General features: G+C 46.4%; 1 protein-coding gene across 1 annotated transcript in view; it reads left to right on the top strand.

The window, feature by feature from the left end:
- The window catches only part of SLC22A23 (solute carrier family 22, member 23), a gene marked incomplete at its 5' end in the record, with an annotated part of 31,814 nt that extends 23,321 nt beyond the window's left edge, over positions 1–8,493 (top strand). The window contains 3 exon segments of the mRNA XM_009867957.1: positions 239–271; positions 2,242–2,365; positions 7,764–8,493. Coding sequence (XP_009866259.1) covers positions 239–271; positions 2,242–2,365; positions 7,764–8,121 — 515 coding nt within the window.
- Between the last annotated feature and the right edge of the window lie 6,580 nt (positions 8,494–15,073).

Here is a 15,073-nt window from a genome sequence, read left to right on the forward strand (position 1 = left end):
CCAGCGGAAAGAGCCCTGGAAATGGCATGTCCTATCAGGTGGCCACGGGAGGATGGGCATGGGAAAGGAGAAGTGTATGCTGCTCCTAGAGAAGAGGCTAGGGTGGCGTGTGGGATTTACCTTTTTTTGTTGTTCTTTTCCTTTGGATGAATAAGCATGTAACAACAGTATGCGCTGGTTTTCTCTCCCTTTTTCTCTTCTTTTTATCTTTGCCTAACTTCAATGGTCTTGGATCCAGTGATTGGAAAATACAGTCAACTTCCAGACTCAGGTATGGTTTACGGTCGTTTCTCGGTGTAGCATCCCCTCCACGTAGTCTGACTCTCCTCTGCAAGAGGTACAGAGGTCCCCCAAGGCTTGTTTTCACATACAGGGCAAGGCTTTCTCAGAAAAGCTCCTTCTCAAAATCAACATTCCCCGTTCTGTCATTTTTGGCATGACGTTTCCAGAAAGATCTGAGATGCCAAAGTCTCTTCTGATAAGGGGACCTAGGCACCTCAGAAAATACTTCCCCAAGTACCTTATCCCAGCCTGAAGTACCGTAATAGCAATGCAGTGACAGGCTACTGGGGAACAAAATTTACCCTTATGTATTTGATTTAATGGACCTGTCCTTGCTCAGCTTTTCCAAGGTCTCTTTTGCCGAGCAGTCATGACTGCCCACAGGGGCTGAAGCAGCCTCACCCGTTATGCGAGAATTGCCAGGGAGCCTCAGAGACCCATAGCTTGCATGGGTCCTTGCCTCTTGGCAGTATTTGCTTTCTCTCCCAGAGTTGAGGTGCATTGCAGAAAGGGTGTAGCCCTGAGTACATTTTGGAAGTCGGAACCCAAGAGCTCCCAAATACCTTTTTCTCACCCGAGAGCTGATATATTCAGCAAGAACAAGAGCAGGTGTTACTTTTTGTTGGATCCAACCCTGAGAGTGCATCTGCTTGCCGCTGCATGCTCATGAGCAGCCCTTTCTCCAGGCAGATCTTAGGACTTGGCTGGAGGAAGGTGGGTAGAGATGCTGGCTTCAAAACTCCAGTCCTCTCCCCAGCGCTCCCATCAGGCACAGTGTGTTCCCCTCATATGGTGCAGTAGTCTCTGTGAACAACGTGGCTTCCTTGCTGCCTGGGACGGACCACGTGAGCTTGGACAACCCCAGATTAGATATCCCGCCTCTGCCTGCAGAAGTGGCCAGTGGGGTTCCAGTGAAGCATGTATTAGAGGGCTGGTTAGCTCAGTGGGTTGAGCACAGTGCTGAGAACACTGAGGTCCCGAGTCCGATTCCCATTCGGTCCTCATGTGTTGCCGGATCTAGTCAAGAGGTGGCGTCCCTGGCCCGTGACAGGGAGGTTGATTAAAATGATCTCTGAGGTCCCTTCCAGCCAAGGCCATTCATTCTATGATTCTACCATTGTCGTCATCGGTCCTCATGTGTTGCCGGATCTAGTCAAGAGGTGGCGTCCCTGGCCCGTGACAGGGAGGTTGATTAAAATGATCTCTGAGGTCCCTTCCAGCCAAGGCCATTCTATGATTCTACCATTGTCGTCACGTCCAGGAGAGTTTATTCTAGCTCCATTTAGATTTACTGGGGTTTCTCCCTGTGCTTGATAGACACTGCTTGCTCACAGAAACATTGCGGCCATCCAGCCGTGAAACGATTGAGCAAACAGCCTTGCTGGACATGGTGACTTAGGGGAGCGCTTCACCGTCCTTGGCACCAGCTTTTCTAGCCCAGAGTTGTCAGGCAAAGGCTGCCAGGCTGGGGGTTACAACAGTTTGCAGACTGATCACATGCAGGAGCTTAGCACAGAGATGGGAGCACTTCCCTTTCCTTCTCCTCTTGCCCTGTGAGCCTCTCCAGTGCCTAAGCCACCGAGCTGTACCAGATGTTTGGCAGCTTGATGAGCGCTGTGTGCCTCCACTTGTCTGTCAAACGTGGGAGGGAAGTTACTGGTGCCTAAAAGACTGCCCAAAGATGTGTATTTTTCTTGGGGTTTTTACCTTTTTGTGGTGGCTGGGCATAAATAATTCAGAGCTCACTGCAATTTTTGGCATGACGTGATGGTATTTTTTTTTCCACATATGTATGTGTCTCGGGGAATGGATTTTATAAACACCAGTTTTAAATTAGTATTACAGAAATGACTCAAATTCTTATCTCGGGATAATGAGTAACATAAACCTGTTTTCTTGTTTTCTTCCGTGGAAGTTTGGCCTCATTCTCACTTTTTATGAATACACTTGTCTTGGCAGGTATGAGTGACAGCATCAAAGACAAATTCTCTACTGCGTTTTCCATCGTGGGTATGTTTTCGTCTCATGCCGTTGGAAGCCTCAGCGTGTTCTTCTGTGCTGAAATCACACCCACAGTAATCAGGTGAGACATTGGGGGACATCGGGATCTCCCCTTCAAAGGATGGGAATGAAATTATCCTCATTTAATTGGTAACTGGCTGTGTAACTTAACACATTGTACGGCAGGGGAAATCCCCCGTAATTGGGGACCTCGTGGCAATTTTTGGGCTGCCCTTTGATTTAGTGTCACTGCAGTAAATGCCAGTCTGTAGACAGAGAGGCTTTGTTTCCGATGGCTCCACCTCGTGTCCCGTTGCGGTGGTTATCAGCAGGCCAGGAATGCTACAAATTGCATTTGTTTGCAGCGCGATACAGGCTCAAACCCTCAGCTTAACCAGATCGTGTGGTTGAGCCGTGTCACTGCTTCGCTTCCTCTCCCAGATTTGTGCAAGCAGTGACCATGTGAGTCTACGGCTTGACATTAAAAGAGAAATTCCACAAGTGTGCAGGGGAGTATGTAGGTGCAGGCAATCCCTGCCTCCGCAGGGCAAGTTAATCAGCGCTTTGGTGGAAAGGAGGTGTTGCAACACATGGTGATGAATGCTTTTGGTGCATCTAGGTGCTCTGCAAGTCTGCTTCTCCTACAGCAGCAGCAGTGTGAGTGGTCTGCCCTTATTGCAGAAAAAGTCTGTCTTTCTCTTTGCTCCCAGATCTATCTCAGTGGAGGCTCAAAGTTTTTCTAAGGAGGATCGCTTTCATCCCAGGCAATAGCAGAAATCAGGCAGATGATCTCTGCTGGAGACCTTCCCATAAAATGTCTTTGTATAGTCAGTTTTTTGTACAGTTTTATGTGTTTGCTGTTATCTTTTACAGCACAAAGGTTGTGCTTTTGTATTCTGGATTATGCTTTAAGCAGTGCCACAGCAATTCAGGAGACCGCCCTGACTCCATTGAATTTCCCAGGAATGTAGGTCACGTATGGCTGGGAGGGGGAGAGGGCAGAGGGAAGAGGATACTTTCTTTTTTTTTTTTCCCCCTCCAAATTATGTCTTTTCAATAACTTTGCAAAGGTATGATAGCAAAACTGTCAGCTGAGTAGCCAGTCTCCTTGATCCGTTGCCTTTTCTTCCAAGCTGTCTTACTTTGTGAATGTATTTTTCAGATAATGTTATTTCCACAGGGAAAGCCAGTGTGAGTGGTGAGGAGATTATACAGCAGCCTGCAACACTAACAGCTATTTACTTATGTGCATGTCAGTCACTTTGGTGGTTTTATGCCTCTTTAATTTTCTCCTTGTCTCTGTCTGAAAGACGCGTAGATAAGGAATTGGCCACATCAACCAGGAGAGAATCTGCCAAGTAGGGTCAGATGCGCAGTGTGAACTTAGCCAGCTTTTTTCCTTAAATCACTTGCATTGGTACAGGGAAGGGGGCAGAATCCTGGCTGGGAGCTGAAATTCAGCTTCCCCTGACTCTGCTGGGTAACACCAGGCGAGTGACAATAGCTGGATATGCCTCAGGGGCCCCGTTTATTAATAGGGGTGATGACACTGCAGTGCTTTGCGGTCCTACCACAGTGAAGCTCTTGACAAGATCCACTTCGGGCTGTAACTATGAAGGGGAGCTCAGGACGGTGCAGAAACCTATCTTGGGCAGAGATGTGGTTAAGCTGCCTTGTTTCTTGTGTTTCAGTGGGATCTGGCTGCTCCCTCATAACCTGTTCTCCAAAATACTGCCTCGGATGCCCTTCAGCATTTCAAACCATCTTAATATGCTTTTGTTTGAATCTCAAGGAACCTTAAGGAAAAGGGAGGCAGAGAGAGCGTTGGGGCAGTCTCTCTGGGGATCAAATCCTTTACCTGTAATCCTCCATCCCTGAGGGAGGAAAACAGCACTGCCCTTACCGCCGGGTAGCGGTGGCACAGTAGCAAAGCCATAGCGCCCGTCCGGCTCTAGAGCCATGGTGTCAAGATGAGTGGTTACAGCAGTGTAGGAGGAAAACACTCGTCTTTGTTGCCAAAAGGTGCCACCTGCTCCAGAGAAACAAAGGTCCCATGCTGTCACATGGCACAGAGGAGTCCTTGCTACCCTTGCACTGCACCCTGGTCTCCTGGGGATAGGTGGGGAGGCTTCACCAGGAGCTCCTGTCCCCTTGTACCAGGGGCTTCAGTCAAATCTCCTTCCTAATGCTGAATTTAAGCACCAACTGGTGCCGATAATCCATCTCTAATAATCTTGATGGGCACTGCTACTGATTAGGAATAGGCTGAGGAAGCATGGTGTGTCTGTCCTCTGCATGCTGAGTTACTACCACGTGGAAGAGAGATCTGCTTTTTCCCTCTGTGTCCTGTTTTTTCACCCACCCAGCCAAAGAAATTAAGAGTGGGCAGCAATGGCCGAGTTAGGAGCTTTACCCATCAACAGCTGTCTCAAGGCAGATTTCCAGTGGGGCGTGAGTGCTGTGTACTGGGACCTAAACCAGACCTGGCTTTTCAAAGGTGGTGCCTTGCCCCATGAGGCCAAGGGCATCACGGTGTGTTACTGAAGCTCTGGACTGGGGCGGAGCGTGCACAACTTGGTCGCTTATGTGCAAGAAAGGCAGGAAGGTGTTGCCCAGAGTTGTGGTCACCCCCTCCCTGGAAGTGTTCAGTACCAGGTTGGATGGGACTTTGAGCAACCTGGTATGGTCCCTTCTCTTGCCGATGGCAGAGGGGTTGGAACTAGATGATCCTTATGGTCCCTTCCAACCAAAACCTTTCTACAATTCTATGAAAAAACGTGGGAGTTTTTCAGAAAGGGACTGACTTCAAGAAGTGGCTGAGCTGACTGGACAGAGTCCTAAAACCCTGGTCTGAGTTGAGTGTTGGCCCCACTTTATGCAGGAGGCTGGAGTAGGTGCTCTCCCAAATTCTCCTCCAGCCGAGTAGCTCTCTGGCTCTTTTGTACTCTGGGCCATGGCATTTGCTCAAGACAGACAAACAGCCATCTGAAGGCAGGACTAGCATTTCTCTGCTCCCGTGAGCAGTGTGTGCTGAGAAGGGCAAGTCACCTTTCTTAGGTTTAGCCTGGTTCAAGCAAAGAATATCAGCGAGGATGTTCTGCTGTTCTTTGTGAAAAACGCAGCGGTAGCGAGCGAGAGAATTCTCCCCACAGACAGCAGAGGCCTTTTCTGAGCGCAAAATTTTGCACCAAGGTCCCTTTGCCATTTTTGCACCAAGTTTCCTTTGCCATTTGCCTGCGTCAGGACCGTAAACCTCACCGAGGGGCGAGCAGGGGCCGGGGAAGGGGCTCTGCTCCCCCGTGCCGTGGGTGTGAGGGGGGTTCCGTGGGTTCCAGCAGCCCTCGTGCTTCCTCCCTTGGCTCCACTCCGCACCTCAGAGCACATTTTGAGGACAGACACTGGACCCCTGCCTTGGGAGACTGAAGAGGAGCTCTGCCCCCAAAAAACACCCTGAGTGGGTCTGGGTTTCCACCTGCTGCCCCATGCTACCTGCAAAAATGGTGTGAACTATGAAGACGCTGCCTCTCTTGCCCTGTACCCATTTACTTGGCATGCACATGTACAATGGAAAATTCCTAACCGTATATTCAGTTGTTTGGTTTGGGGGGTTTTATTTCCATTTTCATATTTGCAGTATAGTCAAAAAAAAAAAATCTTCTAGGATGCATACCAAAACGTATTTTCAAGCCACCTTCTGCCAGATTTTGATGGTGCTGGATAAAGTAATGCCTACTCTAATTACTGACGTCATATGAAAAAAATACTTTTTTTTTCCACCTCCCCCTCCAAGCTGCTTGACCCATAATGACAGAGCCGTCTTTGTTGTTGCCTTTTCCTGTTCCCTTTGAGCTTGCTTGATATCCTTCTACAGCGGCTTTTAAAACTCACCTCAGGTCCTTCTTGGGGACTAAGATACAATTTAGCCGTCCTGATGTAAATGAGATGGGCTTTTGTTGCTCCAGAGTCAGCTCAGAGAGTGATTTGCCATGCATTTGGGGCTGGTTGTGTCGATTACTCATGTGAGTGTATTAATGAAGTTGCAGGGAGGCCAGTTGCACAATGGCCGCATTCAGCTCGGTTTCTACATTGCCATCGGAAAGCTGGCAAGTTTTTTAAAAAGGGCTTTTGCAGTATTTGGGGAAATGGCTGTTGTCTGTGAAAGATGCTCTGCCAAGTCGGGAGAATTAGAAGGTACATATGTGAATTTTCGATCCCAGCCAGTGTCCCAAGAGCATCCTTTGAAACCTGTGCTTGCTGCTGTTTATCTGTCAAGCAGCAGCGGATTTTGGAAAGGATTGGGTGAGGCTTAGCTTTAACATGGTGGTTGGCTGACTGCATTTGGCATTTGTAGATTTGTAGAGCTGTGATTTCTAGTATGCCCAATAGTAGTTGATGTAAAGCACTTTATTTGCCTTCTGCAGTTGTTGTCTGTAAGGTCCGGTTATCATTAATAATTATATTTCTGCCATTGGGCCAGGAACTGATGATCACCAGAGGGTTTGGGAACAGATGGCATCTCCCAGAGGAGCCATGGGAAGCGAGATGCCCAGGCGACCTTGGTAGGGGCGCGGGGAGCAGGGTCCCAGCAATTAAGTTCACAGGGAGACTCCCCCTCTGCAGGGAGCAGAGAGTTGCAAGAGAGGGTGCTTGTGAAACTTGAGCATCAGGAGGGAGCACTGGATTTGGCTTGCACAAGCAGCTTCTGTGCTTGTGACTGGAGGAAGATGAGGTTATTTTCACACTTTCTATTATTTTTTAAAGCTTTAATGTGTTTTCGCTGTTTTTTTGTGCGTGCATGCACGCACGGTCTCGATACACAAGCACACTGCATTTAATGAATAAGTACTTCTGCTGTAAAGAATATTTTATAAAGTTACTTATTTATAATTTAAGCATTTCACCAATGCTAATCTTTTTGTAATACAAGAATACACAAGAAAAGTGAGAAAGAGTGAAGTGAGGGACCTCCTTTACAAGCCTGTAAAGTCTAATCCCTTGCCACCACTGCCGATTGATTCCAGATACTTTTAAGAGGCAGCCAAAACTGACTTCTGCACCTCCTGCTTCTTGGTGTGTCTTGTCAAAGCTGGAGAGGGCCGGTATGCTAAGCCAAATCTGGTTTTCCCTCACCAAGTATGGGAATACTTGGAAATGGGAATATTTTATCTACAAGTTCATATGATAAAGCTCCTCCTCTCCTTATGTGGGGGCAGTTACATGAGTGTGAAAAGATACTTAAGTGAACGTAGCTACTGCCGAGGCAAACAGGCAGCAACGATCTACAACAGCAGAGCAACTCCGTGCTAGAGTAACTGTGCAGTTCTGCAGGTTTGCAGACCTCGGAGAATTTGGATGCCCGGGTGCGTGCCAGATGGGGGAAGGGGGTAGCCAGGGAACCTGTCGGGGCTGTGGGCTCCCCACGCCAGTGCTGGTGGGGCTGTGCTGGCAGGCTTGGGCTCTCACCTGTGCTGTGTTTGCAGGGGAGGAGGGCTGGGGCTGGTCCTGGCCAGTGCGGGCTTCGGCCGCCTGACCGCCCCCATCATGGAGCTGCACAACCAGAAAGGCTACTTCCTCCACCACGTCATCTTCGCCTGCTGCACGCTCATCTGCATCATCTGCATCCTGCTGCTGCCGGAGAGCAAGAACCAGAACCTGCCCGAGAACATCCCGGACGGGGAACATTACACCCGGCAGCCCCTCCTGCCGCACAAGAAGGGGGAGCAGCCCCTGCTCCTGACAAACTCTGAACTCAAGGATTACTCTGGCCTCCACGACTCGTCAGCTGTGAGCGATGGGATCTCAGAGAACACCACTGCCAACGGGATGAAGTCAATGTAACCGGGTGGATTGGGCTTTTTCCTTCCCCTTTTTTTTTTCTCCTGATTGGGGCTTTGTTTTTTTTTGTTTTGGTGTTTTGGGTTTTTTTTTCTTCCCTTCTCCTCTTTCTTTTGTATTTTATTTGATGCTGTTGTGCAGGAGGAGCAGCACTTTGGGCAAAGGTGTTTTGCACAGATTTTACAAACCAGTGATGGAGCAGACACAGACTTGGGAGAATTCAACTCTGCTGCTAAAGCAACTTTTGGCATCTTCAGGTGTTGTGCAGATTGCTCTTGAAAAAGTCATGGGGGAAAAGACTCATCTGAGAAAAGACCTGGCTGGAGGTAGCCCTTCAGAACTCTTTTTTTTCCTGCCATTAAATATGTATATTTATTTTGATTTATTCTCAAGAAGCACTTTATTTCCTTTTCCTTTCATAGATCACAAAAATGAAGCCATCTTATTGTAAGAGGTGCAGCCATTCCAAGAAAGAAACCATGGGCGGGGGAGTTGTTTTCTGTTTTATTTTTGTGTTTTCTTTAAAGGAAAGAGGGATCCACTGCAAAGTTGAATTGACTGAACTTAAGACTTGTGCAACATTCTTCTGCCTGTCCAGAAAGTCCAAGCGCCCAGGTCGCCTGCTCTGTTTGTATACACCAGAAAAAAAAAAAGAAAAATACAAAGCAAAACCTGTTGTGACTCGAACTCTGACTGCATTTTAGGCAGCTTATGTTTGTTTTTATAGCCCATGTGCACTTAAAAGTTACTTTCTAAATTAGTACTTTTTTTTTCCACCTAATGAAGAAAATTCTACACAAACAAGCTGATTTTTCAGGGAGAATCAGCCTTCTGCATTTTAAGAGTCCATTAATCTATTTTAGATGGTTCCCGCTGGTCTTTAATTGTAATGTAGATGATGTAAATGATTTGACCAATAGTGCAAAAATTAGTTTTGCCGAGAATGGTTTTAATTACTAGGAGGCCCAGAATCTCTGATTGATTGCTCCAGGAGAAGAGCATAGACCAGCAAGGACAACAAGTAAGGGGCACGGGCTACAGTCTGTATTTTTATTCCAAAAGGCAGCGCAGCTGGGATTCCCATTCCTGGGAAATGAATGTCCTGGTATTGCCTTGCCTGTTTTTAGAACTAAGGTTTGGATTTTCAAGTGAAGTGGACAAAATCCTGAAGTGACTATTGGGAAGAAAAGAATTGATAGCCTGTGAATAATGACTTATGGTCTGCTGTTGGCTGTGTTGGGGTTTTTAGAGATGTTCTCTGGTTCTGACCCAAGAGTACACAATGAACTCGCACAGATTTCCTCCCTTTTCCCCAACTGCTCTCGTAGGATTTTCATCCAGGAAGAAAAAAAAAAATGTTTACTTAAATGTGACTGATCCTACTCTAGAATAAGCAAAGTGAACATCCAGTTTGTCTCCTGTTGTGCAGTTGGCACTTCGGTAGTGGCTGCTTGACTTCTCCAGCCCCCTAACAGTCTCCTCTGGCCATCGGCTTTCAGTTCTCACTGTGTGAATTATCGTGAGGATCTAGTTCAATGCAAGGATTTTGTTAAACAAACGGCTTTCTTGCGTTGCCGTTAACCTCCCTGCTCTCCCTCCCTCTTCCCCTCTCTCACTCAGGCCATCCATTTGTGATTGCTTGGTAGTGCGGACGTTGAGACAAACAGAGCAGCAGGATGTCGATGTTGTACTGAGTGCCCATATGATTGCCACTTTGTTTGATGTACATCTCGCGCTCGTACGCGTGGAAAGCGCTCATTTGCACTTTCCTCCTCTACCTTCCCTCCCCCTTCCTCCTCCTTTGCTGTATATATCGTCGATTAACTACTGTACCTAACAATTTCCATCCTCCATTAGGCTGCCGATGTCCTCTTAGAGTCCCCAATAAATCAGATACGTGCTCCCCCGCGGGCGATGCAGTAATTGGCGCAGCCTCAGACGCTGACGAGCGCAAGGGGACGGGTAGACCTGCAGAAGCGACAGAGATTGTTGTGTTCAGAGTAACAATGTTGTCGTAAAGCTGCTAATTTTTGTACAGAGGATGTGGACATTCGGGTTCTTCCAGAGCCTGGTAAGAAACACTGGACCAGTTGATGGTAGTTTTGCCCAAAGTTACACTACTACTGTTTTGGGTGGGTTTTTTTCATCTGCGCTAGACTTGCTGTGGCAGCGAGAGCCTGACCTTCCTTATATTCAAGTTTTATTGTTGAGCTTAAGCAGCTGCTTCTCTTTTGTTCTGCACTGAGACTTCTGCAGTCTGTGTTCACCTAAGGACAAAAAAAAAAACAAAACACAAAAACGGGCCTTCTGGGTTCTTGCAGTATTCACGTGCCAAAATTTGTGCAATACCTTTTGCCTTCAATGCGAGATGCTTGTTGCAAGCCTCGGCGGGGGGGCAGCGGCGGAGGCGAAAGTGAGTTCACAAAAAATGAAGAAGCAAAACGAGTCTTGAGGGAAGACAAAAAGAGCCTGAAAGTGGAGAAGGTGGGAGCGCAGAGGTGAAGAGCAGCACGTCCTGCTATCCATCGCGCCGCGGAGCCAGCGGCTCCGTCTTTCGTGGTCTCTTTGCCCATGTGCTTGAGCTGGGCTGGCACAGACCATCCACAAACCTCTAAAACCAGCTGCTTCCAGCACTGTCACCCAGCCTGGTGCGCTCACCGCTGTTGTCCACAGCGCTTTGTCGCTTCCTATTCTGGTGGTTGCTCTCTGATGGGCCCAGGGAAGAGAACAGTTGTTTAAACATATCAATGCTTTATATAGTAAACAAACTAGGTGACAGGAACAGAGGCAATTTGTTGTTTGTTGTGGTTTTTTTTTAAAAAAAAACTTAGGAAATTGACTTGGTTTGCTGCTTTTGCGGTGGTTTTTTTTTTTTCGTGGTGAAAACCTGGGCCTGAACCCGGGTAGTCGGTACAGATCTTCTGCAACGTGGGGAGCCCCAGCTTCTCGGGCTGCTGTAGCCCTCTGCCTCCGTCACAGTAAAACACAAATTTCCTGCCTCGCCACCTCCAGTTTTCGCTCCTTTTCCTGAAAAGATGAACACTTCTGTGATGACTGGTTGGTTTTTTTTTTTCCCCACACACATGCTCAGAGTCAGAAAGCTTTTGCTTCAGCGTATGCTGTGTGGCTCGGTCGGGTACCAGGTGATGCCGCAGCCGTGGGGCAGAAAGGGCAGGCGGAAAGACGCTCACCCTGCTCCGCGGGGTCCTGCGGCACGACAGGGCTCGCTGCCGGGGTGCAACCGGCCGTGCCGGTGGCTCCTCAGCCACCAGCACCGCGAAAGGCTTTACTCAGGTGGCTCTTCCTGGCCAGCACAACAGAGGTGGCGGTCAGAGCTGTCCTGTCCATTTTGGCCTTTTTTCTGTGAACCTTCAGTAACCTCTAAGCCCATCAGTGGACTTTTTCTTTTTTTTTTTTTCTTTTTTCCTTTGGGTTTACCATTTAAGGGCTTTCTTCCATCTTTGTAAGTTTATAGAAAAATGTGAAAGTGACATTATGCTTGATCTTTGGGGGTTTTGTCCCCTTTTAAGGTTTCAGTACTGCCCTTGTCGCCAGACACACTGCAGATGGGTACGGACAGCCGCCTGTTTGCAGGTACTTTGTGGCCACTTAGAGGATTGTGTGGTTTACCTTCTGGTTTCATTGAGCAGGCTTTTTATTTTTTCTTTTTTTTTTTTTAAATGGAAGTATTTTACTTACTTATTGCCACTTCCTGGAGCCAAATACTAAAGGTCACCAAATTGGGAGCAGAAGTGCCATTAACTGAACTCTGTGAATGTCAAGTTGCGCCTGTAGCTGGTACATAAGACAACGCTATTAAGTGGGAGGATGATCTCCCCCTGTTGTAACTCTTTTTTCTTCTTTTTTTTTTCTTTTTTTAAGAAAAATGAAATTACAAACCTCATTTTAAATGTATTGTGTAAAATGTTTTGGGAAAGGAGTATGGTGTGTTATGTCTAGTGGGTGAGACCTCCCTCCCCATTTCGGTTTCTGATGAAGTTTTAAAAAGAATCGTGTTACTGTATGTTTTGATCATGAATAGTCTGGTGGTGCTTCCTCATAGCACAAGCTTAAATCAAGTACTGAAAACAGTCTTACAAGCTAAATGTCTGCATGATGTTACATCTGTTGTACCTACTGAAAAGACCTTTGTATGTACATGTACAGAATAAAATGACGTTGTCTCATCAGTTTGGTCTCCTTGGTCTGGCTCCCTCGAAGGGACTTCTGAAACAGCCCGGCAGGAGCTAAGGTCAGCAAACAGTCCTACTCTCCTCTGCAAACAGAATGAGCTGACTGTAAACCAGACTAACTAAATCAGCATATTTAACTGTCACTAATTATCCTTTATAGTCAGTCACAGCAGAATAGTTGACTCTGTTTCCTGGGTGGTGTAAATTAAAAACGAAATACCCTCCAGTGGTGGCTTTTTGATATGCCAGTCTTCAACTGCAGCTAAGGACCGGCAGCTGTACCCACCAGGTAAGGAAGGGTCCTCTGCACCCATATGAAAATCTGCCACATCGAAGCCACTGGATGTTCAAACCCCTTCAGACAAGAGACTCATCCGGACTTGCCTCTTCTACATCAGCAACCTCTCAGCTACCATTTTTAATTGCTCATTATGGCACCACAGCACGGTAAGTTCATCAGGTTTCTGTAGGCAGGTAGGACAGTTGTCTAGCAGTGGCACCGGTACTTTTTGCCTCTAGTGGAAGCTTATGGCTGAGCCAGGGCTCAATTTGCAATGGAAAAGAAATAACCTGGACTCGCTCATCAGGTTGCAGCGCTTGGTGTTCCTCCAAATTGCGGTGTGAATCGTTGGTGGCCTATCGATGGCTGCAAACCATCGCCACGCCACTGGCTCTAGGGCTGGTCTGGGGGTTTTGGTATAGTTACCTTTCAGCTGCCCTTCTCGTCAAACAAAACAGCCCATGGATCTGCCTCTGACAGGGAATTCATCCTACCTAAAAGCAAGTCCAGAGATGTAGCAGCAGGATGCTTTCCAGTTGGGGTGGTGGTAATGACTATGTTTTTTTCTGAGAGTATGCTCAGTTTACACACAAGATGCTCTTCTAGCAGCCTGACAGATTTCTTTATTGCTCCAAAATTCAGGCTGTGCTTTTTCCTTCTACACAGCCCTCAGGGGTGTACACATAACCCTTCTACATAAGCCCTTCTACTGTTCTCAGTGCTCAAGAGATAGAAGGAAATCCAGTGTTTAGCACTACAACCAACAGGGGGCAAAAGGAGCAGAGTAACACTCATTTTATGTTACAGCTTTACAATAAAAGAAAACACCAAACCCCACATTTTTATAAATTTGAATGCTAAAAGCTGCTATACTACATTCAGTAGTAGTGCATAGTAAATTAATTGTACAGCTAGAATTTGGAACTGATTTCCCAGCAGATGCCGGCACTGAATGGAGGCCAGATACTGCATGCACCTTCACAATGATGTTCATCCACTGCAGTACATTTTCTACTCTACTCACCTACTTAACAGTGTAGCAAATTGGAAAAAAAAAAGAAAATCCAGGTCCAAGTGTATTTTAGGTCCACCTAGATTTAATAACAACGGCAAATTCAATCAAAACACAATACAAAACAAACGTACTAACTTAAGGTCAGTGTGAAAAATCGCAATCAGTTTTTCTAAAACAAAAACTTCAGGTTATTTTACAATGATGCCAAGTCAGAACTTCTCTGGAAAAGCCATCATTTCTTCTTTGATCCTGTTCTCTATGAGTAAGGTGAAATTGCTGTCTGTGTTTTGAAGATTGTAGCTGACAAATATCTGTTTTTTGGTCTTGCTGGCTAAAACACAAAACAGAGTAGTCAGCCATAGTTTGCTCTTATATAAAAGTGATGATGGTGTTCAAGCAAGCCTTTTAAAAAAGCTGTATCATGCAGATTTTTAAGATAACATCCTCCACTCCTGCTGTGCCGGACTCAGTTACAAGGGAGTAGCAGAACAGGTACCTGAATATTGGCACGTTGGGCAAAACTATCACTGAAACAAGCCATAGAAGCCTGGTGTAGCTATCAGCTAGTTTTTTGCCTGATGGAAAAAGTTTGTAGTCACTGGAGTCACGGTGCTTTCAGTGGATTTTTGGACACAAATACAGGACAGTTTAAGTGAAACCACAGACCGTACTGGACTCTTAGCACTGAAATCTAGTTTATGAGTTGGTCAGTCTATGCTGTGAAAGATACTTCCAGAGGGAAAGGGCACAGGGAAGTGTTACGCCTCAATTAACAAAGTTCTGGTTTATTACAAACCCCTAAAGAGGCTCCCCAAAAGCTCGAACCAGTCCTGTCTAAGCCTCCTGTCACTAACTTTGTCTCCCTTAGCCTTTATTTATACTCCCAAGAGGCTGAGGCGCCTGGGTTGAACAGGATGAAGCCCAAGTTCCAGACCATGGTAATGACAAATACCTGGAGAGAGGTGCTATAAAATTAAGAGCTGCCTTCCGTAGCAAAGCTAATTAACAGCTACAAAAAATAACGTACACTGGGGCAGGAAGACTTAATTATCAGAGTAAACGAGATAACGCCAAGAAGTGATTTAGAAATAAAAGGGAATCCTACTTGGATTTTACCATAGCGATACGGCAAATTTGTAACTCTCCCTATACCTCGCTAAAGCTAAACTTTGTGAATAATGTAAGCACCACAGAGGAAAAAATGGGCACTAAATTTAAACTGAGTTGTGTAAAACAGAAGACAAAAAAATGGTATTTGGGTCACAAGCTATTCTTGGCAGGGAGTGAGCTGAGAGCTGATGATCCCAGGGACAAATCAGACTGTTCTGCTGACTATTTGAAAAATACCATCTGAATTAAAAAAAAAATTTAAAGATACCAGAACTCCTAACATCCCAATCCTTTCTAATTGGGAAAAGTAACTACAGAGAACCTATATATAAAATGTAGTTAAACAACTTTTTAAAG

Source organism: Apaloderma vittatum, unplaced genomic scaffold (assembly GCF_000703405.1).
Source record: "Apaloderma vittatum isolate BGI_N311 unplaced genomic scaffold, ASM70340v1 scaffold19774, whole genome shotgun sequence".
NCBI lineage: Eukaryota > Metazoa > Chordata > Aves > Trogoniformes > Trogonidae > Apaloderma > Apaloderma vittatum.